General features: G+C 41.0%; 1 protein-coding gene and 1 non-coding gene across 13 annotated transcripts in view; one reads left to right on the top strand and one right to left on the bottom strand.

The window, feature by feature from the left end:
- Positions 1–27056, top strand: part of Col4a4 (collagen type IV alpha 4 chain) — a 147630-nt gene that overhangs the window by 64889 nt on the left and 55685 nt on the right. For all 12 annotated transcript variants that reach the window (XR_007349514.1, XR_007349513.1, XM_048808630.1 and 9 more), the window contains 13 exons: positions 4600–4672; positions 5514–5620; positions 7224–7407; positions 9480–9548; positions 11277–11384; positions 11908–12126; positions 14032–14193; positions 15911–16081; positions 16630–16773; positions 18503–18610; positions 19902–20083; positions 20943–21006; positions 23726–23800. Coding sequence is in view for 10 of the 12 variants with exons in the window: in XM_048808630.1 (XP_048664587.1) it covers positions 4600–4672; positions 5514–5620; positions 7224–7407; positions 9480–9548; positions 11277–11384; positions 11908–12126; positions 14032–14193; positions 15911–16081; positions 16630–16773; positions 18503–18610; positions 19902–20083; positions 20943–21006; positions 23726–23800 (1666 nt within the window). In the remaining 2 variants the exon portion in view is untranslated. The remainder of the gene's footprint in view (positions 1–4599; positions 4673–5513; positions 5621–7223; positions 7408–9479; positions 9549–11276; positions 11385–11907; positions 12127–14031; positions 14194–15910; positions 16082–16629; positions 16774–18502; positions 18611–19901; positions 20084–20942; positions 21007–23725; positions 23801–27056) is intronic.
- Positions 8416–8548, bottom strand: LOC125618380. The gene has a single exon (XR_007349663.1). It is a non-coding gene; the product is annotated as a small nucleolar RNA SNORA66 (small nucleolar RNA).

Below are 27056 nucleotides of genomic sequence, written 5' to 3'. Positions count from 1 at the left end.
TGAACCTGTGAACATCTTAATGACTAAGAGGTTAGGTACTTGGGGCTTCAGTTGTAGCTCAATGGTAGAGCGCTTGCTTAGCATGTGTGAGGCCCTGGATTTGATCCTCAGGACCATATAAAAATAAATGATTAAAATAAAATAAAAGTATTGTGTCCATCTACAACTAAATTTTTTTAAATAAAAATATAAAATAAAATTTAAAAATTTACCTATTTTCATTCATTCTTCCACTCATCATTCATTTATTCAACTAATTAATATTTATTAAGTGCCTACTATGTTTCAGGCACTGCTCCAGTTGGGAAGGACACCAGAACAGTCCCTTCCCTCCCAGAGCTTCAGGAAGGACACAGAACATGTAACAGATAAGTGAGTAAATTCAGGGCATGGCAGATGGTGACAAAGGCCATCACCATCGAGTGTGGCTCCAGTGAGAATGAGGGAAGAGCAGGAAGAGATAGCCTCAAAGAGGTGGCTGGAGTTAGGTGTGGCTGCAGAGCATGGTGCTTGGCAGGTGAGGTAGATCTGAGCTTTGGGCATCATGGAGAGCCAGGGGCAGGTTTTAAGAAGAGACACACTCTGACATTCATTTTGAATAAATCACTCCTGCTGGTTTTTCTGTGCAGAAAAGACCACAGATAAGGGAAGAAGCCAGAAGCTTAGCCAAGGAATCCTGATGACACTGGGTTAAAGTGGTGGTGCTGGGCGGGGTGAGAGGTGGTCCGATCCTAGGTAGATTCTGAAGATGGAAGCAACAGATTGACTGTTAGCTTGAACAGAGGATACAGAACGAACAGAAGTCCAGGATGCAGCTGAGTTTTTGGCCTGAGTCTTTGGAAGAAGGTTGCCCTAGACTGAGATGGAGAAGACACTGGAAGGAGCCGGTACTGGTGGAGAAGGAAGCAGTGCCTGTGGGGCATTCCAAACAAGCAGGTGTCTACTAGACGAGCAAGTGGAGATGTCAAGGAGGCAGCGGGAGGATTTCAACTTCAGGATTCAGACAAGAGGTCTGGGTTGGAGGTCCAGATACTGGCTTTGTCAGAGTTTGCGAGATGTTCAGTGCCAGAAGGTTGAGACCTAGTTCAAGTTCTTATTTTCTAAGAGTTACAAATGAGACTTTCTGCTGTCTGACCCCTCAGAATAAAATCAAAGACCACTGGGGCCTCTGTGGAGGCTATGGTCAACCTTTCTGTCCACTCCTTATTAAAGAGTTTAATCTTGGGGCAACCTGGGCTTGACCATCAGGCCCAAAATACTCTTCTTCATTTCTCCCAGAAAAAAAATATTATGTAAAGAAGGTTCCAATCTGAGGGCTTAAAGCAAAGGTGACAATTAAGGTCTCCAAGTCCCTCTCTCATCACATAAAGCACGCTCACAAAGTCTACTTCACAGGAAGCTGGTCCTTGATGCCTACATGTTGAATGAACATGGTTATATAATAATTTGCATTTTTAAGTTTGCTATTTTTTTAATTCAAAATTTTATCACAGCTGTTTCATGTGTGGATACTTACTCATCTTAATGACATTGTTGACAGCTCTAAAATATGTTTGTGGCTTTACACTGAGTTGCTTCTCAGGGCAAGCACCTTTGAGCATGGTCATGCAGGGTTATCCTGGGCAAGGTTTGCTTATTTCAATTGCTCTAGGGCTTGCATTTTCCAACTAGCCCCATTTCTGATGCCCTATTCAGTATGATTCTGACCCTGTGACTTCTCTGCACAAAATCCATTTCACTGTAGTCACAGCCAGGGACAAGGACTGTACTATGAACCACTAGGAGTGGGAAAGAAGGAGAGGCAGATGTGAGGAGAGCAGGAAGGGACCACAGAAACTATCAAGTTTCTCTTCTCTCATGGGCTGGTCCCTGGGCCTGCAGCCACAGACTGGTAGGAAATTAGAAAACAGAAAAGAAAGTTCTTTGCAATTTCCCTGTGATTGAACCAAGTCTTTGTATCTGTTGCCTTAGCCTACAAGTGCTGCCTGGGTTGAGGTTCCCACCAGGATGCTCTCCTGCAAGGCTCTCAGGCCAGGGAACAGGAAGACCAGCTTCCAATCCCATCTCTCACATCTGTGAGCTCTGCAGTCTTCTGGACCTTAGTCATATTATTGATAAAATGGGTATAGCAACACTGTCTTACAATTTGGTCGGTAAATATTCAGTAGAGCCCTGTTTTGAGAGCTCTCAGGTACATGCTAGTGAACAAAAGAGCCAGGGTCACTGTCCCCGAGGAATCTGGGAGCAAACCAGATGTCACAAGTTGTCATGGGCTAAATCTGACCCTTGAGGCATGTGGTTGTGTCCTTGATGTGTTTCTTTTGAATTATTAACATGACATGGATGGCTTTCCTTGAGAAACTGGACACACAGGAAGACAAGGTTAATATATTTCCCCCAGTGCCTGGGTATGTCTGCAGAGATGGCTGCGCCTATCAGGTTCCCACCATGTCACCCACCAGCTTCCCTGGGACAGGCACAACCTCTAGGCATCTGTGACTGAAGTCTCTGATCTAGACTGTGCACATGACAACTTGAATGTGCCCTGCAGAGAGGAACCTCTGCTGCTTTGGAATTTTTCTTGCATTAACATAAATGGTTGTGATTTCAGGTGTTAGAACTGTGAGAAATAGCTCTCAATCCCAAAGCTGCGGTGAAGAAGTTTTGCCCAGGAATCTCTTAGGTTAAATGCCTGTTTCGCTAGTAACTAGATGCCACCAGGGCAAGAAGGTCTTGTCAGCTGCTGAACCCTCAGTACTCAGAGGAATGTCTGCTACTTCATATCTTTCAAAATGTTCAGTAACATCTTAGTAAATATTTCTTTAAAGATATCTAAAGACAACACTGATACTTTTTTTCAGACTAGCTCTAGTAAGCCTATGATCTGACCTTGTAGTGAAAATCCTACATCCATAAGACATTAAAACAAACCCTAGTCCATTCGAAGTCTACAATGTGCTCAATAATAACCTGCTTGGCCTCCCAGGCTGGGATCATTTCAAGAGCACCAGGGGCTTCTTAAGAAGCACACCGTACATATTCTCTCCTTGGAGAGATATTGGTGCGATGCTATGTGAATAGATTTCTGACTTGACAGTTTGTCCACCCGAAGGACATTCTCTTTATCTGCCTCCACAGGATACTATATACCCCACACTTTGGCCTATTGCTGTTATCACTTATGACTTAGTACAAATTAAAATTAAAGTAACACTTAACCCCTATTAGCACTTTATGATTGCCAAGATTCTTTTTCTGTCTAATTTACCTATTTAATAAGAAATTTGTCCCACTCTCTGTTTCCATGTCTCACAGACTGAGTTACAGACAGGGTGGTTTGCTGCAGCGATGTTCTCAGGGTGCAGGGTAGTCAGAGTCACAGGTATGGAGCTGTTCTTTCTTTATATTTAAATAGCTCTCAGCCATTTTGCCCATTCAAGTTTTGATGCCTGTCATGTCCACTTTTGGCTTCCCCTTCTCTGTGATTGCTCGGCGCTGCCACGAACCTCATCCTTACTGATACCTTTCCTCCCATTTACAGCTCACAGCTTCTAAATTAGTGGCCAACTAAGAGAAAATAAAGCAGCCTTGAACATGGTTTTAGACTGTATGAAAATAAGACAAAGGAGCAGTGCCCAGGGTGATTTAATTCCCAGTAACTAACACACACACACATACTCAGGCACTCCCCCTCCTCCCTGCTTTTTATCCTCCAGGTCACTAGATGCACAAGGTTATGCTACATGTAGCATTTTTACAAGGGCATTGATGTGGTGTGTGGCTGCCTACTATACCAAGAAGAGGTTTCCATAATTTTGACGTGGTTTGGTATTCAGTAATATGTAACACTTAAAAAGTGGTCTCACATAGGGCAACGTGATGGCCAAAGGTGTTGAGCTCACCTGTCAGACCTGGCTGTTTCCTTGCTGGACAGAGGCAATGTGCAGGCCAAGGCCTGTTTCCCTGCTCCTGCTTCTCAGCTTCCCCAACAGTCAATGTTCCATGACAGACTTCTGCCTTCAGCTTTGTGGCAACGTTTTTGCTTAACTCACCCTCTTTGCTCTCAACTCTACAGTACATAGCCCCAGGTATTTTTTTTTTATGGACACAATACCTCTTTTTATTTATTTTTACATGGTGCTGAAGATCGAACCCAGTGCCTCACATGTGCTAGGCAAGCGCTGTACCACTGAGCCACAACCCCAGCCCCAAGGTAATTTGTAAAACACTCACAAGAGCTTGCACCATCATGTGGGATTTCCATAGATCTTTCCCCAGCCCCCCCCCCACCACCCCATGGTATCTTATGTAACCATCACACATTGCTAAGCTTAGGAAATCAACACTAATGAGTTTCTATTGACTCAGGTATGGACCTTATTTAGATTTGATCGCCTTTCACATGTACGTTGAAAGCCTTTTATAAGGTAGGACCACCTTGGGAAGCAAGACTAAGAACGACAAGCTAGAATCTTTAACAAGAGATTTAGGATGAAAACAGAGAGAGATTAGATATATATGAATGTTTGTGACTTTTGAATGGGAACAACTTTTGATCCATCACAACGAATCTCATTATTGCTCTTATTTTTCACCAAGGGAAAACCTGGTGCTTCGGGACGCCCTGGTGACAAAGGAGCCAAAGGTGACATGGTTGTATCCAGAGTTAAAGGTGAGTAGGATCAGCCACTTATCCCCCTGACATTTATGAATGACATATGGTCCATGATTTTGCTTTTATTTCCCTTATTTCAGTTCTGTATAATTTAGGACTGTTGAGATTGCCTAAAAAAAAATATTTCCTGCCCTTCATAGAGCGGTGTGAATGTTTAGTTCCAAATCCCCTGTCTTACTTGAAAACATAAATGTTTCTTTAGTCACATACTCAAATCCTCATTGTAGTTGAACTTGGGTTTGAAACAAAACCTCCTTTGAATTGCCTTCTCTTTGCTCCTGCATTATAGTCTCCTGTGTTAGTCCAGAGTGTTTTAATTGTAACCAACACTTAGCATGGAGCAGTTTGGGGAGAGGGTAATTCACTGACTTACCTAAACAACATGTAAAAGGCTAGGTGGCCCACACCTGTGACTCCAGCTGAGGAAAGAGGATAACATATTTGAGGCCAACTTAGGCAATTTATCATGAGCCTGTCTCAAGATAAAAAAATAAAAAGGGCTGAGTACTTAGCTCCGTGGTAAAATGATTTAATTCCCAGTAACTAACACACACACACATACACACAAACGAGGGAGGGAGGGAGGGAGGGAGGAAGGAAGGGAGGGAGAGAGAGAGAGAGAGAGAGAGAGAGAGAGAGAGATTCAAATGGTTAGACAATTGTCATTTTCCCCTCTGGCTTTGGCATGGTTTATGTGACTGTCAACAACTGAGACACTCAGGAAACTCTACCAACCCACACAAGGGTCGAGCCATTGTTTTAATCTTTAGTCCAAGCTTTCCTTCTACTTACATCCCTGCTGATAAGAATTTGAATGTCCTTTGGCCTCCGTTTCTAGGGCACAAAGGAGAAAGAGGACCTGATGGGCCCCCAGGGTTTCCAGGAGAGCACGGGCAACATGGTCAGGATGGACATGCTGGAGAAAAGGGGGATCCGGGACCCCGGGTTTGTGCACTTCTCCTGCCATTTATTTTCCCTTTGTAATACAATCACACACACACACACACACACACACACACACACACCCATATCTTTTTACTCCTTTTCCGTTTACCAAGATGCAGTTCAATATAGTATCACAGGGACTGGGCTGGGGTATTGGTAAGAGCAATTTAATGGAGGGCAGTCATCTTCCCAGTTTTGCAGAAATGAAATGGAGGCTTAAGGTATGTCACTCAAGGTTATCCACCTATCAAGCAGGATAAATAGAAATGAAAATTTCAGTCTGTTTTATATCCAAATGTGCTGGCCACGTGTGATGAGAAATCAGAGTGTTGTAGTAGGAAGGGCCATGATCTGATTTTACAGGAAACCCCTTCAAACAAATACATGTGGACAAGAGACAGAGCTTGAAAATTGGGTTCAGTGGTGTTTATAGCTTTTATGGCCTTTGGCTGGTATCAAGTACATAAATGATCTCTGTTTTAGGTTTGGTAATTGTTGCTTTATTCACTGTTCCTCTTAAACCATTTGGAAACCAAATGGCAATTGTCCTAATGCACTCATGTAAATGTGGAAAAAGCAATGTATTTACAGATCAAATTGGGAGAGGAATTTCTACAGCATCTACTTTTGTGCAACACACACTGGGGAGAATGGTTCTTCCTAGATTAATTGAAACAATTCAGACCCACAAGATTATCATAGACCACTTTGAGGTCAGGCCACTTAGGACACTGGAAAATAGGACTCTCAACTTGCCAAAGGACAGTGCCAGGTGTCCCTCACAGTTGAGAATCCTTGCAGCTGTTCATTCAGTAGTGGCAAGAAGATGAAATTGCATATGGCGGGTGCAGGAGCAGCCCTGATTTGAGAGCCTCATGCCCCACAGGGTGCCATCTCAACTAGCAGCTTGCAGACATGCCATTTATAGGTGCTACCACTCAGGGAATTATCAACTGTAAAGACTCCCCACAGGTATTTAAGTCCCTCCAGACCAGATGCAAACTTTGCATTCAAGGATCCATTTTACCTTAAGCAATGTTGCCTAGGAATACAGTTGATTATCCGATTGTTATCAGGTTTCCAGAAAAACAGAGCTTGACTGTCAAACAAAGGTCAAATTCTCATGCAGAAGGGGAAAGTATTTGTTCATTCTTTGCCCACAGATACAGAGGGTGATGGAGTGAATTCCTGTACCTTCACATAAGAATGCAGGCAAACAATTTCAAACACATAAGAAATCACTTGATTCATAAGCCCACCACATCCCTTGATTTACTTATTTCTAAATTGTATGATATTTGATATTAGAGAGCAGTTCTACATAAAATCTTTATTCTGTATTTAAGGTACATCATGCACCTGATTTTGTGTATTTGAGGGATAGCACACACATTCATATCATAGATATGTGTGTAAATATACAAAATATATTTGTAAAATATTTGGAAGAATCAAAGTGAATGATTTTAAATTATACTTGCTACAGAATAACTGTCTCCTGGAATTAATGAACTTTTTACCTGTTTCTATAGACTATAATGACTACTTTGAGTTCATGGACTTTCAAAGATTGGTAATTGATTTATGATATAAACATTCCCAGGGGGATCATGAAGATGCAGCCCCAGGTGGTAAAGGTTTTCCTGGACTACCAGGCTCCCCTGGGAAAGCAGGACCTGTGGGGCCTCCAGGACTGGGATTTCCTGGTCCACCGGGAGAGAGAGGTCCACCAGGAGTTCCAGGCCACCCAGGTCTGAGGGGGCCCTCTGGCTTGAAGGGGCAGAAAGGTAATCTTGAATACTTTTGTGGCAGAATATTAAGTGAAATTGTGAGAGCTATAGTGAGTCTCTGCTGGGCAAAGTGATTATAGGTATGGCTTATTAGATAAATAAAATTCTACCCAGGCACTCTCTGTATCTTGCAGGTAGTCAAGATTGCAATACAATCAATATTTAATGCAAATTCTTAAAATACCTAGTTATCTTTCTTGATTTATTTGTTTGGCATACCAAAATTGCTTTTCATTCATTTATCAGTATAAACTCATATAGTTTGACTATATTAAAATTATACATATATATATATATATATATATATATATATATATATATACATTATATATATGCATATATATTCAAAGTATCTATTTTTTGTTATCTTTTGAGATAATGCAGTATATTTTAATAAAAGAAACACTAGTATGTCATTTAAAAGAATCATTTTTCATGAAAAACCAGTTGTAAGCATTCTGGGAAGAAAAAAAAAGAGGATAATTTTAAATATATTTGACAGTTGTGTGACTTTCACAGAATAAAATGATTTTCAGGGTTATAGCTGAAACTTTTAGGAAGGTGACCAAAAATTTTTATTTAAAATTTCTTTTATAATGTACATATATCTTGGCCTATATTGTTAATTTTGAGATTTTAAAATAAAATAATTATTTGTTGCTTGCTTTGACAATATAGATTAACAAATACCTTTGTATTTGATAAGGTATAAGTTTTTGTACAAGATAAAGATGTAAGTCTAATGACCCCCAAAACTCTAGCATGATTATTTTTAGGCAGGGGTACCAGGGATTGAACTCAGGGGTCCTCAACCACTGAGCTACGTCCCCAGCCCTATTTTGTATTTTATTTAGAGACAGGTCTCATTGAGTTGCTTAACCTCACAGTTGCTGAGGCTGGCTTTGAACTCACAATCCTCCTGTCTCAACCTCCTGAGCCACTGGGATTACAGACTAGGCCATCGTGCCTGGTGCATCATTTTTATTCATCTGATATTTTTTTTCCCACTGCGCTAGGATAGAATGGGCCACCTCAGTAACTTCTGAGACTAATACATTCCTATTCTTGCAATTACTCTATCAAACACTGTTCCCTTAGTTTCTGCCATGTCATGCAGAGCTAGTGACAGATTTTTGTACTCATCTTGTATGTTTTGGATTTGAAATTATATGTAGTAATAAATTGTGAGATATTCCTTTTACAAAAGAGACACCTTCAATTTTAGTAGGATCCTGGAACTCCAAGGCACAGGCTTGAAGTCTTATTCTCCTCACCAATTAAAATGGGGATGATAACAGCTACATTGCTTAGTCATTAAAAGAACCAAAGACAATATATTTAAAGTACCTGACACATGGCAGGCCCTTACTGAATGGTAGCTTTATTGGTGTCTAGTTCAGTCTCTTCATTTGTATAATTCTATATTGTGCAAACAAGTTGCCAACTCTCAACTCTGTTTTGGGGCCTTGTGCTATTTCATGATTTGTTAAAGCTTCTGATTCTGTCATGTTGGATACCAAGGGCCCTGTTAGTACAGATGCCTATGGATCTGTGAGCACATTGGTTTTTTCTAGATTATGGACACATACTTAGAAACAGTGTCTTTCTTATATTCATTATGCTGATAATGTTTCAGACAGCTGAAATTCAGATTTCAGGATAGTTCTCAAAATTTGATATAAAAGCATTTTTTTTTTTTTTGGTCCCAGATATTGTACCTTGGGCTGCTCAAACACTGAGCTACATCCCCAGCCTTTTTTGTTTTTGAGACATAGTCTAACTAAATTGCTCAGGGTGCTAAGTTGCTGAGGCTGGCTTTGAACTTGTGATCACCCTGCCTCAGTCACCTGAGCCACTGGGATTACAGGCACACATCACTGAGCCCAGCTTGGATTAATGCAATTTAAGTAATATACTGAATGATACTTGGAAGTGTCATTCAGGTGATCCTTTGAATTCTACATGTGCTACACATAGGGGAACAGGTCTTAAGCAAGTTGTCACTGAGGCTTACCTTGCCTGGGGCTCACCTTGCAGTTATGTAAATGACTCTCTTCTTTTCATTCCAGGTGACACCATCCTTTGTAATGTAACCTATCCTGGGAGGCCCGGCTCTCCAGGTTCTGATGGACCTCCAGGTACTATCTGTGAGGAGTTATTGTCTTATACACTTCCAGAGCAAAAGAACCAGCAAGACAGATAAAGCAATAGCAAATCCTGACATCAAGTTAGAATATTTGTAAAATTATTATAATGTTTTAAGGGCTAATGGGACTAGGGGAAAACAGCCTTTGGAATAATTTATAGCTGGAACCCTAGCCTACTGGCTTGGGCCCACTCTGAATGGGCTTTTCAAATTTTGGTGCACAGAATTTACCTTGATCTAATCACATATCAGCTACAATGTCCTCTGAGAATTTTAAAGCTGTGTCTTCCTTTTCTTCCTGTTTCTGAAGAGGATCACTTGTTTATGGATTGTGATTTTCACTTCATTCAACTTTCCAAGAGGACATGCTTCTGATCAGACATATTCTGAAAAATCCCACATGCTTGTGTTCTTGATTGCACTTTCATGCATCTGCTTCATTTGAATCAATCACTTGTTCTTAGCTGAATTAAACCCAAATCTGTATCAGGGATTTGGCCAAATTCATTTTTATTCTTTAGAGTCTACTTAAATCAACTCATTAAGCACTAGCACAGTTTCTAAAGGTGATTTTTCTTGTCTTACGTCAGTACAAAAAGTAGCTAAAGGTTAAATGATGCCCAACTCTCTCTTGCCCTCTAGAGCCATTTACTTTTATCACAATGATGACAAATCTCAGTGAGCTACAAGGACGCACACTTATTTTCTTTCTTATGGGTCTGTAGGTTGGTGGGGATTCCACTGATCTAAGATGGAGTCTGTTGGCTTGGTTTCTGGCTCCAGGTTAAGTCCAGTTCTGCAGCACACAGCCATAGCAGAGCCCTCATGGGTTTGCAGAAATGCAAAAGGACAGGCCCAGATTCACAGCCTCACTTCATACCTTGTATTGCATAATAGCTGTTAATGTCCCCTTGGCCAAAGCCAATCAAGCCCCACGTCAAAGGGCAGGAGGTAGTACACTCCACCCACCTTAAGGCAGTGGTGAGAGTGTAGAAGTATAATTCTTTATCAGCAGAGTGAATAACTGCTGGGTAACTGACTGAATGAACATTCATTTCCTATTCTAATGATACCTTGTCATGAATGGATAAGAAACGTTTCATTGCTTTCACCAGCCTTAGCTTCAAGGAAAGTGAACACTCAAACTTCAAGTTGGTAGTTGGCCTTCCTTTGAAGCTCACAATTTGTAGGTTATATTAACTGAGATATCTCCTAGCAGGAAATCACAAACAATTTAAAGTAAAATCTCAATCCCTTTTGCAGGAATCTGTGCCTATTCTTCACTTATGGATTGATGCAGTAAGATGCAGGGAAATAAATCTGGCCTTTATTGTGGTGCTTTCTCACCAGGTTAGACACTCGCCATTACCTGGCCCTCCTACAAGAACAGATTAGGCCTGCAGATTTGCGTTTGAGACACGGTAAAGGAGGATACCAAGAATTCATTTCAATGGTGATATTCATACAAAGACTTTCAGGAAGAATCCTTTACAGTACAGTTGCTGAGAAAGTACCTTAACAAAATCACTTTACAAAATACTTATTTGGAGGACATGGTTCATAAAATAATTTTGTAAACCAGGGAAGGCAACATCTTTGCTTCCATAAAATAGAAATACTCTAAAAGAGACATAGACATAAACAAACAAACAAACAAACCCTCTTTGTTCCCATTTGATTTGTGTTTTTATTGAGCCTGTGTTTTGTTGCTATTGTTTAGGTCTGAAGGGATTTCCAGGTCCTCCGGGGGCTCCTGGACCAAGGTGTCCGGATGGGCAGAAAGGCCAAAGGGGCAAACCAGGAATACCAGAAATACCAGGTCCACCTGGTAAATGAAGTACTTCTCTGCTTTGGGAATGTCTGTTGGGAACTTTTAAATATTTCTAAAAATGGGTGACTTTAAGAAAGTGGTCTAGGGATTCCTCAGTAATGGGGAAATCATTTTTTCTTGATAAGTTAGACCCTTACATGTGTTGTGATAATTTGTAGATTATAATAATCTTATAAATGTCAAGGCTCCTTCTACCTGGAAGCATGAGTTATAGGCTATTACTTGTTTATTATGTGGTTGAAACTTCTCAGTCCAGACAGAATGTTTTCCAGAGAAAGAAAGCAATGAGGGAAATGTCATTGGCTTATAGAAAATGCAAAGTTTAATTCATCTCCCTACTAAGGGTGTCAAAACCAAAATTACCTACTAAGTTCTCTAAGGATTACCTTTTAACCTTCTCCTAAGTATTAAGTTCTTACTCCTGTAAATTTTAGAAGTGTGTTTTTATCAAATATCAGTCTTCTTATGTGCATGGTGCTATACTTCTACACAACTACTAAATGTTTTTGTTGTTAAATAGGTTTTCGTGGTGACATGGGTGATCCAGGCTTGGGAGGTGAAAAGGGATCCTCCCTTATTGGACCCCCGGGCCTTCCTGGGCCACCCGGAGTGAAAGGTCAGAAAGGAATCCCCGGAGATCCTGCATTTGGCCCCCCAGGACCCCCTGGAGACAGAGGTCTTTCAGGAGTTCCAGGGATGAAAGGACCCAAAGGCCAACCTGGATGCCCAGGGACAGAAGGTAGGAGGGTTCTAAGGTCTCCAGCTCAGATTTGGACAGGCCCTGAACAACATTTAGACTATTTTGCTTTAGATAGCTAGAATCTAAATGTTTCACCAGCACCTTTCCTCACATGTAGGCATTGATTACATTTCACACAACCTGCACCCCCTCGGATGCCTTGGCATTTTATTGGCTATTTTCAAGTGCAGGACAGCAAAGCATGGCTCGGTCAACTCATTCCCACACAGCAACAATGCATGTCTGCCAGTGTTGACAGGGTCGGGGGACATTTGCTGCAGGTGGGTGAGCAGGTCAGGCAGTGAAACTCAAGGTGGGAAGATGGTCTGGACATTGGTTCATGGTGTTTTCTGAAATCACTAAGGAATTTTCCAGGATCTGGCATGGAGTTTGTAGGTCTTTATATATAAAAGTACTCTGGGAGGTATCATTAAAATGATCACCTTCAGGACTCCAGTCTTAAAAATTCTGACCCCTTACATGTGGGTCACAACTTCACTGAGTTGGGTGAGGGTGATCTAAGTGTGGTCTACAGACCAGATGCTGTTCAGGGTCTTTTCCTAATTGTGCCAGCGTTGGTTAGGTATCCACTAGCACAGGTTAGTGTAGTCAGTCCTCTCTATCCACATCCCTCATTCTCAGATTCAGCCAGCCATCAACCAAAAATATTCAGGGGAAAAAAAAACTGCCCCTGTTCTGAATATGTACAGAACTTTTTTCTTGTCATAATTTCCTAAACAATCCAGTATATCAACTATTGACATAGCCTTTATTATTGTATTAGGTATCCTAAGGAGTCTAGAGGTGATTTGAAGTGTATGGGAGAATTTGTGTACTTATATGCAAATACCAAGCCATCTTAATAACAAGAACTTGAGTAACTGTGGCTTTTGGTGTCTACAGGAAGTCTTGGAACCAATTCCCTGGGGATAACAGGGGCAACTGTATAGGGCAGATGGAGGGGACTGAGGAAATAAGTCCCTGTCTTTTCCCTCAGGGAGCTTACATAGTAGTTTGTAATTCAGAAATACTTACATGCAAAAAAAAAAAAAACAAAAACCTGAAAAGCAGTAAGATCCTATAATACCACTTTCTCACTTAAAAACTGTATCCAAGGGAAATGTTCAATAGAAGATGAATGTTATAGAAATGCTCTCATATTATCCATAGTGCAAGAAACATTGGAAACAATGAAGAGAGTTAAGTAAAACACACACATGCACGCACGCACGCACGCACGCTCAAGAAATACTTTTCAATTATTAGCAATGGAAATCATATTTGTAAAGATTACAACAGGCAGAAAACATTTGCAGATTTAATGTGCATTGTTCACAAATTATTTTAATAATCCAATAGCTATGCACTGTCATTACTATTTTTTAAATGTAAACAAATGAACCAAAATACAATGAAAACAGAAAAATATATTTTTTTAGGCTCAGGTATGGAATTACGGTGCCTTTCTTTTTCTTCCTGAAGATGACGAACTGTGTTTCCAGTATAGAAATTTGACAGTATAAGTGATAAAATCTCTTACAAAATGCAAATTCATACAGTGCAAATTGGGTTTGTAAGTATTATAGAGATTTGGTGTAAAGCTTGCTGCAAAGGTAGAGGTTAATTAGAATCAGAAAGAACCATGTGGTTTCTTATTTGCATAGGTAACTGCTTTGCCACTCACATAACCTTATCAAGTAACTCACTTAGCAACGGTTGGTTTTTCCATTCATTTGGAGCTCACTGCATTTATGATAAGAAAAATCCATTTAGAAATTTAGCTCATTTGAGCCCTGAGTCCGGATGAAAAGTTTACTTCCAGTATTGACATGCATGGACAATTTATTACAGGCCATCTCTGTAGTCTGAAGCATTGAATGTCATGGAGGCATTCTATCGTTTCAGGGGTAGCTGGTGTTCCTGGACTCCCAGGTCTGAAAGGTCCCAAAGGCAGAGGAGGAATTTCTGGATTTCCAGGTATCCCAGGGGAGCCTGGTCATTCCTGTGAGAGAGGTGCACCAGGAATCCCAGGCCAACCAGGACTCCCTGGGGCTCCAGGTAGTCCAGGTAAGTGTCAGCAGGTGTTGAGAAAACCTAGGGGGTCTGTGGTTTACCCTACTTAAAATAATATCTGTTCTTTTGATCTCTTATGGATCTTGGCAGAAACATGAGTCTCAAATCAAAGACAAAACACTTTATTATTCCTGAGTTTCATGTTGGTTTATGTCATTGCCCCGTGTCACCCAAGTCCCATGGTACAGTGTATGGGGGGCTGCATTCACAGTGGGTTGAATTAAATGAGGGAGATGCTGAGCCTAGGAACCACAACTCTGTAGCAGCCTTCCAGCAAGCCTGCTTTATGTCTTGGGGGAGCCATACCATCTGTCACGGTTGCTCTCTGCAAACACAATCTTAAGAAATAGCCCAGGTAAACAGTATCAGGACCTTGCATTCTTGCCATCCCCAGCAAGACATAAAGAGTGCAAGAGACCTATGAAGGACTGTCTCCCAATACAGATGCTAAGGGGCTGCTGTAGGGAAATTAAAGAAAATTTATTTCTTATAGTTCAGAAAACTGGAAAGTTCAAGGACAAGGCACCAGGGGTTTGAGGATCTGTTCCTCAGAGGTGGCAACTTCTGTGCATGCTTGCATGAACGAGAGCTCCCTCATACCTCTTTTTTTTAAACAATTTTTTTTAAAATTTGTAGATGGACATAATTCCTTTATTTGTTTATTTATTTTTATGTGGTGGTGAGGATCGAATCCAATCCTTCACACATATGAGGCAAGCACTCACCCCAGACCCCTTATATCTCTTTTACAAGATCACTAATCTTAGTCATGAGGACTCTATCCTCATGACATTCACCTTCTAAAATCCCTACCTTTCAATACTATCCCACTGGTAGTTAAACTTTAACATGGATTTTGGAGAACTCATTCAGACATAACAGGGGCTATTTCTAATATGATACTCATTTCATTATTCAGATTGTTGGTTCTATTATTGCAGCCTATTATTGCTTTTGTCCAAATGCAAGATGTGCCCACTTGAAAAATCTAAACAAGCTTGAGGCAAAACCTGCCACTACAGCCTTATCTCTAATGCCAGTAATGCTAGATGGTGCTGCTCCGATTTCTACAATTCTCTCACCACAGCCAGCAGCCAACCTGGAGTTCACTTGGCCAGAGCTTCAAGAAGCATCTGAAAAGTTTTCTTCTAGCAATTTTGTTCTAGTAGTTTTTCTCCTTTAAAAGCACATACAAATAAAATTTTGTTTTTAATGCCTAGCCATTTTCAATTAATTTTTTTTTTTTTTGTAATCTTCACACATCCCTCCTGGGAAATATTTATTCACATTATCTCCCCTTCTTTTTGTAGCATCCAGAAAAGCATATTCTTAGATGGATCAGAAGTTGCTCCATTGTTTTAGTTAATATTTTTTTGATTTTATTTCATGGGACACAGCTAAATAATTTGGGTGGTGGGTACCGGGGTTTGAACTCATGGGTACTCAACCACTGAGCCACATCCCCAGCTCTATTTTGTATTTTATTTAGAGACAGGGTCTCACTGAGTTGCTTAGTGCCTCACTTTTGCTGAGGCTGGCTTTGAACTCATGATCCTCCTGCCTCAGCCTCCCAAGCTGGTGGGATTACAGGCGTGAGCCAGGGCGCCTGGCCCACAGATACATAATTTAAGCTTCTATGAGTATGGTTTTGCTGTACATGTGTGAAGGCAGCTTTCCATTCAACCCTTGTCTTCACTGTGGTTTGTCTCAGGTGCCCCAGGTTGGAAAGGGCAGCAAGGAGATATGGGGCCTCCTGGGCCAGCTGGAATGAAGGGCCTCCCTGGGCTCCCAGGATTGCCAGGGTCAGGTGGACTCCCAGGACCTCCAGGAATCCCAGGACCCTTTGGGGAAGATGGGCTGCCTGGTCTTCCAGGCCCAAAGGGTAAATAGTGCTTTTCCATGATCTCTCCCCATTTTATAAACTTGAAATCCACTGGCAAGTAAAGCCCTAATGTATGACCATACTCAAGAATTTACTGTTCTGTCAGCTTGACTTTGTCTTTCTCGTAATGATGTCTTCCTTCTTCTTGCCCCTGCATTGTTATTTCCAGTGGCAGAATGTCCTAGTGCAGGAAAATGGGGAAAGGACCCACAAACACTTCAGCTCAGAGGACTGGTCACCAATACAGCCCTTGGTCAGGGTTAATGCATGTCTTCATCCTTATCCCATCCCCTGGTCCTCTTAAAGCACTGTGGGATCAGGACCAAGAATCATCAGGGCCTCCATGTCAGGTCTGGAGGGTAGAAAATAGGACTGGGTGAGGGAGCACAGCTATTAGAGGCAGTAGAGTTGACAACTGTTGTTTACTGTCCCTGCAAACTCAGTTAGGTGTGGAGTTCACATTTCTCCATGGACTGCGAGAGCCCAGACACCAGCACCACACCAGCCTTACAATGCTTTCCTAAAAACCCACGTTCTCATTCCATCAGGACCCCAGGGGCTGCCTGGCTTCGCAGGTTTTCCCGGAGAGAGAGGAAAACCAGGTCCAGAAGGACAACGTGGCAGAAAGGGAGAGACTGGAGCCAAGGGCTGGCCTGGCTTCCCGGGAGAGCAGGGGGCAAGAGGTGTCAAAGGTAAGTGCCCTTAACAACACAGCCAGGCACAATGTTTGTTTCTGGTATTTGATCAGAACTTATAAATATGACCTCTGAAAAATAAAATGGGACCAATCTATGGTTTAGATTCCCCTTCTTTTTAGCTCTGCAGTATATTGTTTCAAAATTTTAAACAAAATTTGTTTTTCTTACCTTTTAACTGTATTGCCTGCAACTATGGTAAATGAATTGCTCTATTATTAGGAAAAAAAAAAAATCAGTGGTTCGTAACACATGGACTTATAGATGATGGGTTTCAGAGAACTTTCTCAGCCGTTGGAAGCCCCTGTCCCCCAACTTCTGTTTCAATTAAACCAGGGATTGGTAGCCTTTTTCTGTAAAGAGCATGACAGATGATATTTCAGGTGAACAGAAGCCAGAGGCAACACACAAACAAAAAATACAATCTTCCAGTGCATTTTTATTTCTGGACACTGAAATTTGAATTTCATATTATTTTCACAAATTTATATATAATTTTCACAAAATATTGTTTTGTGCTTTATGTCCTGCCCCATTCCCCTGCAACCATTTAAAAGTGTAAAAACCATTCCCAGCTCTTGGGTTGTACAAGAACTGGCAGCAGGAGGGATGTGGCCTGTGGGCTGTAGTTTGCAGACCTCTGGACTAGAATGAGCTGATTTTCATCTGCGCCTTGAGTTCAGTTGCCCCCAAGTTTCATTTAAAGAAAGAGTCTCATCACTATGAAAAAGAAAAAAATTAAGCTTTAAGAGCACTGACTCAAATGTCCTGTGCCCCTCCTGGCTCAAAGTTTACTTTTACCGCTCAATCCTGAGGCTGCATTGGGTAAAGGTAACATTTCCAGTGTCAAGAAGAACTTTTGGCCATTTTTAGAAACAAAATTTTGGCCCTTAAAGCTCTATGGGTAAATAGTCTCATATTTCATTTAAATGACCTCTTCTTTTTAGTTGATCCATCCTACTATTTTTTGTTTTATATTACCAACTTGCAAGTTGCTTTCATAGACTCAGGAGTCTAAAAGTCACTCTTTTCTTACCTTAGAAAAGTGATGTTTGCAATGCTCCAATTATTCCAATAGAAATTAAAAAACTGGATGAATGCCAGTGATGTGGTGATAAACAGGCTCTTTGAAATTTTCTTTTTGAAATGTCCAACTTTGCTGACCGAGGTGGTACAAATACTCTGACTGAAACATAAATAATCATCCAAGGCGGATCTGAACTGCAAGGAGCTTAGCAGCCACTGGACAGTGTTGGCAAAGTTTGGCAGGAAGATGTTACTCCTTTTCCTACCTTTTGGAAGTCTCTGGAAAACCACATTAAAACGTGTCTATTCTGTCAATGTAAAGAAAATAACAGAGGGTGTTAATGAAGGGGAAGAGATGGAGCCAGAAATGAGAGATGAGCAATTCAGATTTTACAAAACAAACAGGCAGTTTTGTAGATTGGAGTTTTTAAAACCTGTCTGAACTCACTGAAGACTCTGGGACCTGTTTGGCTGAACTTAGCAGACATTCTGTGGTCCCCGAGGGCTGGACCAGCAGGGACAGGAATGCGGAAGGCGCAGTCCTTCCTTCAGATGGTCAAAGCTGGTGAAATTGTGCATCCCGTCAACTCTAATGCAGTTTTAGTGTTTAATGGTGGCTGGTAACCTGAGGGTGAAGTGAGCAACAGACAAGGTACAGGTGTGGTGTGTGTTTTTTCTCTGGCATTACTGATTTCTACAGGAGCAAGAGGACCTCCTGGAAATGAAGGAGAGATGGCCATCATTTCCAAGAAGGGGAAACCTGGGGAAGCTGGGCCTCCTGGGGACAATGGCTTCCCAGGAGAGAGAGGTAAACAAACATTCAAGGTTTCTTTTTTCCCCCATATTTTTTATTGGTGCATTCTAGTTGTTCATAATAGTGGGATTCATTATTACATATGCATGCATGCACACATTATCACTATGTAACGTCCAGTATCATTCCCCAGTATTTCCCCTTTCTCTCCCCTTCCCCTCCCTCTGGTTCCTTTTGTCTACTCTACTGATCTCCTTTTGATTTTCATGAGCTCCCACTCCCCTCATCTTTCTTTTCCTTTTTCCTCTGTAGTTTCCACAGGAGAGAAAACCTCAATACGACCCTTGACTTTCTGAATTCGAAATATCTTGCTTAATGTACTGTTAACAAGTTCCACCCATTTTCCTGCAAATGACATAACTTAATTCTTATTGAGTAAAACTTCATTGTGTATATATGTCACATTCCATAGTTTGACTATTGTGTTGTGCTTCTATATGTGGGCATGCATGTCATCTTTGCAGATAATTCAAGTGAACTCTTACACTAACATGGAGATCAGGAAAGATAATTTCTTAGATAAAATTACACATCAATGAACTTTGTGATGCTTTTTTTTTTTTTTTTTGCTTTTCTATCCTAACACTTAACTAAAGCTCTTACATATTTATAGATTCAGATAGATTTGGATATTCCAAACTAGGATCAACTTGAGATACATATAAATTACTGGAGTCAGGTTTAAAGTACTTCTGTTTGTAGTCGTTGATGATAAATTGAATAGTATTCAATATCCAGGTCACTTTGGTGTCTCTCAGAGCTCAGTGTGCATACAAATCACCAGAGGATCTTATGAAATTCAGATTCCGACTCCATAGGCCTGAGGCCTCCAGGGATGCTGTCTTTCTAACAAGCACCCCTTTGCCATGATGCTAGTCCTTAGAAAAATTGCATAGAAAGGATTTTGACAACCACATTTGTGTTTTCTAGCAAGTTCAGGCTTAATCTGCATGAAGCCTGGGTTCTTGTCTTGGCTGTCTCTTTGACCAGTTGCCAGGGGAAAACGTTTCAACTTCTCTGCTAAGTTCTTCCTTATGTGCAAAGTGAGTGTATTGGAGCCAATAACCCTGCACACTTTGTCCTTCTTCTGGTAGTCCTGAATCTGTTCCTGGACAGCCTCTTTCACAGTGAGGTCATGGACATCAAAACCATGGAGATGTGGTTTAGAGCAAGTCAGAATTTCCAATGCCTTTGACTTCGTCTTTTAAAAGTAGGACTGAGCCCTTTGGCATAACTATTCTACAAAATTTTAGCCAAAAGGTTTATAATCTTCCATCTTCATCAGGTGATACAGGAAGTCCTGGAATGCAAGGGAGAAGAGGAGAGCCAGGAAGACATGGCCCACCTGGATTCCACAGAGGGGAGCCTGGTCGAAATGGGCAGCATGGGCTTCCTGGATCCCCTGGTCCTCCAGGCTCACCTGGCCTAAGAGGGATCATTGGCTTTCCAGGGTTTCCAGGAGACCAGGTAAGGGGTTACTGCTGCAAGAGAGAGGAAACAATAAAACCTTTCTGCTCTTAGAATCCCATAAGGAGCCCTGATTTGCCAGTGCACTTAATTTCCCTTTCATAGGCTGTCAGAATGAAAGGGATCACAGAAGGAGGCATGGAGTCCTCTGGAAGGCCATGGTATAACTTAAATTCCCGACCCATGCTCATGCCTGGTTTCCCTACTATAGATGAGCAAGTCACACACTCCAGGCCAGCTGTAAGCACCTCCTTAGAGACTCGCCACATGGCTGCTGTTCAGCAGGATGAAAGGTCATCCTGAAAAACCACCCAAATTATGATTTCTAATCCTCCTTATCAGATTTTTCTTTAACACATTTGGTATTTATAATCATAAGTAACATACTCATAATCATAAGTAACATAAGTAACACAATGTATAATAAATGTAGTAGCCTGTATTGTACTTCTAGAAAATGTATAACAACTCAGTATCCATCTTTTGGGATCAAATGGAGTTTTAAAGTTTATGGTATAACAGGACTTTTAATTCTATTTTAGTTAATATTGATTTGTTCATTCAAAACCTAAAATTCAAATCTTATGGTACAACTACTGTTCTGTAAGCATGAATAGAGGATGGTATGCTAATTGTTGACATTAATAGCTCTAATTCTGGAGGAGTTTTATCGACTTTTGAAAACTAGACACATGTGATAGTATGCTTGCAATGCACTTCCAATTTTCTTTACCATTGCAAATTAAAAAAAAAAAAACCCAAATTGATAGCAGACAATTATAACTAGATCCTGTTATATCTGTGCCACTTGCATTGGAAACCCAAGTAAGGTCTTATTTTTGTTTCATTAAATTGTTAGGGTGAGCCGGGTTATCCAGGCCCCCCTGGATTTTCAGGAATTGATGGAGCAAGAGGACCTAAAGGTATGATTTGGAAACACAGTAGACGCCTGACAAGCTCATAATCCTGGGTGCTTGCACACTGTGGGTAGTCATCTTTTGCATGATAAATGAAGTATATCAAACAAACTGGAACATCCAAGGGGTTCTCCTTAGAGAGGGTTCTCATTTGTCACTCAGATCCAAGGGTTCTAGACAGGAGGTGTCTGCAGACTCAGCTGAGTGACTTGAACCAGATTCCAAGGTAAAATACTAATGAATGAACCACCTAAGATCTTCTCAAATCTTCTCAGCTGCTCCCACCTCCTCAGTGGGGTCTGAGCAGCAGAAAATGTAGTAACCACAGCACCCCCAAGGGGCAGCTTGGGTGCAAGGAGACCAGCTCCATACCTGTGGGCAGTGTCCCCATTGGTTAGAAGCCCCATGTCCCACAGGAGCCAGTCTTTCTTCTAAGGACTTACTTCATAAGCTCAGCTATTAGGGTTCCATGACTTCCCAAACCAGATATAATTTATAATTGTTTTTTCATAAGCCAAGGGTCATCAATTTCTTTTTCCCCCCAAGTAAAGAACCAGATCATAAAAACTATCAACTCTGTGGGACCTGACCTCAGTCACAACTACTGTACTGTACTCTTGTAATATGAAAGCATCTCTAGCCAGTATGTGAACAAGGGGGTATGGTTATATCCCAATAAAAATCTATCTACAAAATAAATAAAGTAGCAGACTGGATTTGGCCTCACAGGTCTCAGTTTATCTTGTGCCAAAACTAATGTTGCCTGGTAAACACAACTGACATTGCACCTTCATCAGGTATTGGGGGAAAGTGAAATTGAAAGTTTAAAAATGGTGGAAAAAATACCCTCAGAAAAAGAGATGTTTCATTTACCCTTTGTTAGGACAAAACAACAAATAAACAAAAATCAGGATATCTTAAATTACAATGTTTGTGTAAAAGCTTTAACAGTTTCACTATGGGTATATCATCAGTAAGTTAATATATTTCTTTAAATCTATTTTAACATGGTTCATCTTTTAAACCTTAGCCTTAACCTCACTGTGTGAATTCATAGGTCTGACATGCAAATATATATTACTTTAATATACTTTCTAAGTTTTTTATTTTATTTGTTCTTTTTTAGATATACTTGACAGTAGAATGGATTCTGGCATATCATACATACCTGGAGTAACTTATTCTAATTAGGATCCAATTCTTATGGTTGTATATGATGCTGAGTAATCCTTGTTGTGTGTTCAATACAAGGCTAGGAAAGTTATATTCAATTACTCCTACAGTCCTTTTTATTCCCTTTCCTCCTCCAATACAAATTAAAATTAAAAAAAAACTTTAAATTTGAAATACTAATCAATGAGCCACCTAAGATCTTCTCAAATCTGATAAGACATGTGAGACTCTTTATAAATGATAATTACTGTAAGAAAACATGAACTGTGCATGCTTATTCAGTGAAAGCAATTTGATCTCTTTTCCAGAAATGATCACAAATAGGGACATTTTAAATTTGATTTTGATGGTTTAAGCCTTCAGCATTCAGAAATCGTTCCTCCTGTGCTCACTGATGAGTGTAGATAGTCCCTTTGTCTCCTTCACAGTACATAGCTACCTCTTCTTACTTCTTTTGTACCTGTGTTAGACCATGTTTGCAAGGAGGTGAAGTGACATGAATCTAAAAAGAAAAAGCTATCTCAACAACCCACCAACAGGAGACAGTTCTGTCAGACTGGAATGCTCAGGCCCTTAGGCAATGCATGGGGTTTTGCTTTTTTTCCTCCATGGTCTAGTTCTTTAACTTATCTCTCTACCAACTGGTTTCATCACCACCTATTTAGTATCTTTTTTGGGCCTTTCTGGATATGGTTGGATTGTACTCCAGCATGTTCTACATTGAACAATTCATGATAATCCTCTGAGTTTCTGCCCCAGTAGTCCAGGATCCCAAATCCTTAGTTTTTAATTCCAGCTTCTCAAGGAAAGACTGGCTGAGTGTCATACACCAGATCCCAACCCCTTGAGCAATTAACCATGATTAAGAGTGGGGTCAGGTGCAAGCATCATTGCCACAAGGCCTGAGTGGGCTCTCTTAGAAGAGAGTATTAGTGGGCAGGTACTAACTACTTTCCTTATTCTCTCATAACCCCTCCTATTGTCTGGCCCTCCCCTCCCACTCCACTTTGAGTCCCTCACTTAAACTGGTTCCCAGCTATAATGTAAGTCTTTGTACCTGGAATTAGACCAGCAGAGATGAATACAGGAGGCACTGTCCACAGTGGCCTTTGGGTGTGCATCTCTTGTGAAGTCTTCAATAAAGCACGCCTTTGTAATATTATGTTTTATAAGGACACTGAGCTGAGCTTCCTTGTAAGAGAGCTGGAAATGTGATTGCCGCATCCGAAGCAGTGACGATCTCTGCATTTGTTTCTAAAACATAATCACAGAATCACACCATGCCCGAGTAATTTCTTAAAAAGAAACCTAAGTTTGAAAATTGGGGGGGGGGGGGTGGCTAAGAATTCAAACTTCTCAATATTATGGTTTCTTATGATCATTATGAACTATGAAATCACGCGTCTGTTTTTTGGAAAAAATATAGTTTTTAAAATAATCTTATCCTGGAAACTTTGAATGTAGTTTATAAAGACAAACATGAAGTTTATTAAGTCACTTGTGTGAAACTAAATTTAATTTTCTTAATGTTCGCGTACTTTATCACTCACAGGAAGCAAAGGTGAGCCTGCCAGCCAGCGTGGCCCACCTGGTCCTAAGGGTGACCCAGGCAGCCCTGGATGTCAAGGTATAGCTGCATTTTTTTTCTTATTAAAATAAGAAAAAGTACCTTAGTTTGAAAAATAAAACCATTACTTTTATCCTTCAAGCTGGCAATGATTGTATCAGTATTTTCTTTCCCCTTTGCCCATTAAGATACATAGCAGAAGGATTGTGTGTAATGCTGCCCTGGCACCTCTGGCCTGGTGGACGAAAGGATCACACTCCACAGATTCTGTATTCTATCATGCTCATGTGACCATTGACGTTGACATAACAATACACTCCCCCAGGCATGCCTATATTTTGACAAAAGTCAAAGGTGAATATTGCAAGCAATTAAAATTGGCACCATTTTCAACCTCTGCAGTTTAACAGGGCCACAGGTGCTGCGCACAGACCTCGGTCTCCTACTGAGAACGGCATACAAGAATGCAAGGGAAGCACACCATTGTGGAGCTATCAATGAATCTACTACAATTTATGAAAAATCAGTCCAAACCGAACAAATACCAAACCTCATAGCCAACAAGAGCTCTAAACCATTCAAACAATGATACTTTATTATCACTCACAAGTTATGTGGAATCCCTCAGAAGGAAGTGTGATGAACCAGTGAGCCCCTGCCCTCCTTTGAGGACCCTGCCAGCTACAGGAGTGACCTGTAGCAGAGGGGAAGTAGTGCTTTGCATAGCTCCACCTCTTATAAGGAAGGGGAGGAGCATTTGCATTCAAGCCAATAGAATAGAACCCCCAGAGGGGGAATTTGTCTTAGGATATTTTGTTACCTTGCTTTCTACTTATATGTTTACCTTTCAGAAAATGTTGAGTATAAATTTCTACTTCCTTTCTGGATCCTATGGGAGCATACATCAATCTTTAAAATACGCATGCCGTTTGTGAGCATGGTGGCACATACCTGTTATCCCAGGAACTTGGGAAGCTGAGGCGGGAGGCTGAAGCCAGCCCCGAGAATTTAGCAAGACGCTGTCTCAAAATAAAAACTTTAAAAAAAGGTCTAGGGGTGTAGAGGTTGCTGGGAAAGTGCCCCTGGGTTCAATTCCCAGTACCAAAAACAAACAAACAAAAAATGCCCTATTTGATTTAGGAATTCTACTCCTCAGAATTTATCTTAATTCAGCAATCAGAAAAGTTTACAAAGATGCATGCACAGGAACACCCACTTCATGGATAGAAGAAATGTTTATCCACAGATGATTACTCAAATAGCTTTTTTCCAAGAGCATTCAGCTGACAGTGGTGAGATTAAAAACCAGGTTTAAGCCAGGCACAACGGTACACACCTGTAATACCAGCAGCTTGGGAGGCTGAGGCAGGAGGATCATGAGTTCAAAGCCAGCCTCAGCAAAAATGAGGCACTAAGCAACTCAGTGAGACCCTGTTTCTAAATAAAATACAAAATAGGGCTGGGGACATGGCTCAGTGGTTGAGTGCCCCTGAGTTCAATCCCCAGTACACACCCCCACAACAGAAAAGACCAGGTTTGTATTTACATGGGCCCCTTTAAATTAAAATATTTTATATTAATAAATTTGTACATTACTTTAAAGTTCCCCCTACCGACAGCCATGCCTTAGTTCATATAACAGAAGCTATGTCTAAGCTGAACTATTACAGAAAATTTTATTTTCTTTGTTTTTATAACAAATTGAACTTTAAAAGGAAAAAAAAAGCTATTTGGTGACAAAACCTTCCTGTCCCACAATCCTTTCTTTCCCTTTCATATGAGTCTTTTACTCTTACACAAACATGTGCATTTAGATAGCACAATATTTTAACTGAAATGTATGACTTAAATATATAGTTGGTGAGGAAAACAGTTTTGCAGTCAGCATTGTGGGGGTTCATAATGATGCCAAAGAAGCTTCTGAGCCGAGGTCTGTCTCTACCCTCACTGCGGTAGCTTTGGATGAGTCCGTTGTCTTCTATGCTCAATTTCTTCAACGGGGCCTGCACATATTACAAGATTGTTCTGAGGATCAAATAAGATACTTTGAAATAAGTTTGGAGACTAAAGATGACTGCACAGTTGTAAAGAGCAGTTATCTTCACCAACAGGCCAGACAAACGTGAGGAGATTTTTCCATGCTCATTGGTACTTTGACGGTAAACCAGGCAGATATACCATTTTATAAGCGCAAAGTAGTCCAAACTGGAGGCCTTTGATATTACCTAGTATTTTAAGTAAAAAATCATGATTCTGAGTTATTTCACACTTGGACTTTTGCAGGATATTTGTGCTAGCCTACTTGGCCTGGTGTCCTGTGATTACTGCCCTGTAAAGTGTTCCCTTTCTTACATGCAGTGACTTCAGCTTAGGATTTTAACGTTCTGTGTTATTCACCATCAGAAAGCTTTCCTAAATACGCTTGGGCAAAGCTTGCTTGGATTTGAATGAGCTTAACAAGAAGACACAGATGTGCAGTGTGTCCTGGAGTGATGGTTAGGTTGATCGTCCCCTGTCCCTTTAATTCAGAGAGGAGACACAGAACAGATTCTCAGATACTCTTCTTAACACACCCCAAAGTCTCAGATGGCTTCTTTTTCATCTGGAGCTGACAACAGGGCTGCCATACTTTTCCTGCAGGAATGTTCTTGGGATAAATAAGACAACAAAGAGTGGGGCTGATAGATGTTAAATTCCATCAGGGAGTATGTACAGGCACAGGCTGGTTTGATGTGTCCTAGTATGTTGCTGTGAGTCACTCAGCTACCTCAGATGCAGCGGGTGTGGAGGATGCGGAGTCAAAACACAGACACTGGGAGCTGATGAGAGCAGGCAGGTGGCAACCTCAGCCGACCTCCAGCAAGTTCATTTATTGCAGAAATGAGTGCAGCTGATATTGGGCTCGGGTAGGGTGCATCCTTCAATCTTACACAAGCAAAGCAGCTTATACAACATCTAGAAGCCAATCATCTTATGATTAATGTAACCGCATTATGAGGAAGCTCTAAATATTGTTACATGGTGGAAGGCAGATTGGTAGGTTCTTTGTCCCTATGAGAGGGGGCCTTATGAGTTGTGGGAATCATGCCCTGAGGCCTTGCCTCTTGGACCCCTGGGAATGCTGACCTCAGTCACTGAGGATGTGGTTTTTCAGAGGGCTCACTAGAGCAGAGCGCCCATCCTGCACGTGGGTTTCCTATAGGTTTTTCAAGCACTCTGAGCTGCTTGTAGCTGCTAGCTGCAAACCGAGAGTTACTCCTACATTTCCTCCCTTTTTATTAAATTTGTAGCCAAAGGAGAATCATGATAAGAGAAG

The sequence above is a fragment of the Marmota marmota genome, unplaced genomic scaffold (genome assembly GCF_001458135.2).
Source record: "Marmota marmota marmota unplaced genomic scaffold, marMar, whole genome shotgun sequence".
NCBI classification, from domain to species: domain Eukaryota; kingdom Metazoa; phylum Chordata; class Mammalia; order Rodentia; family Sciuridae; genus Marmota; species Marmota marmota.
Note: the sequence above shows the minus strand (reverse complement) of the source record. Positions and strands in the feature narration are given on the sequence as shown.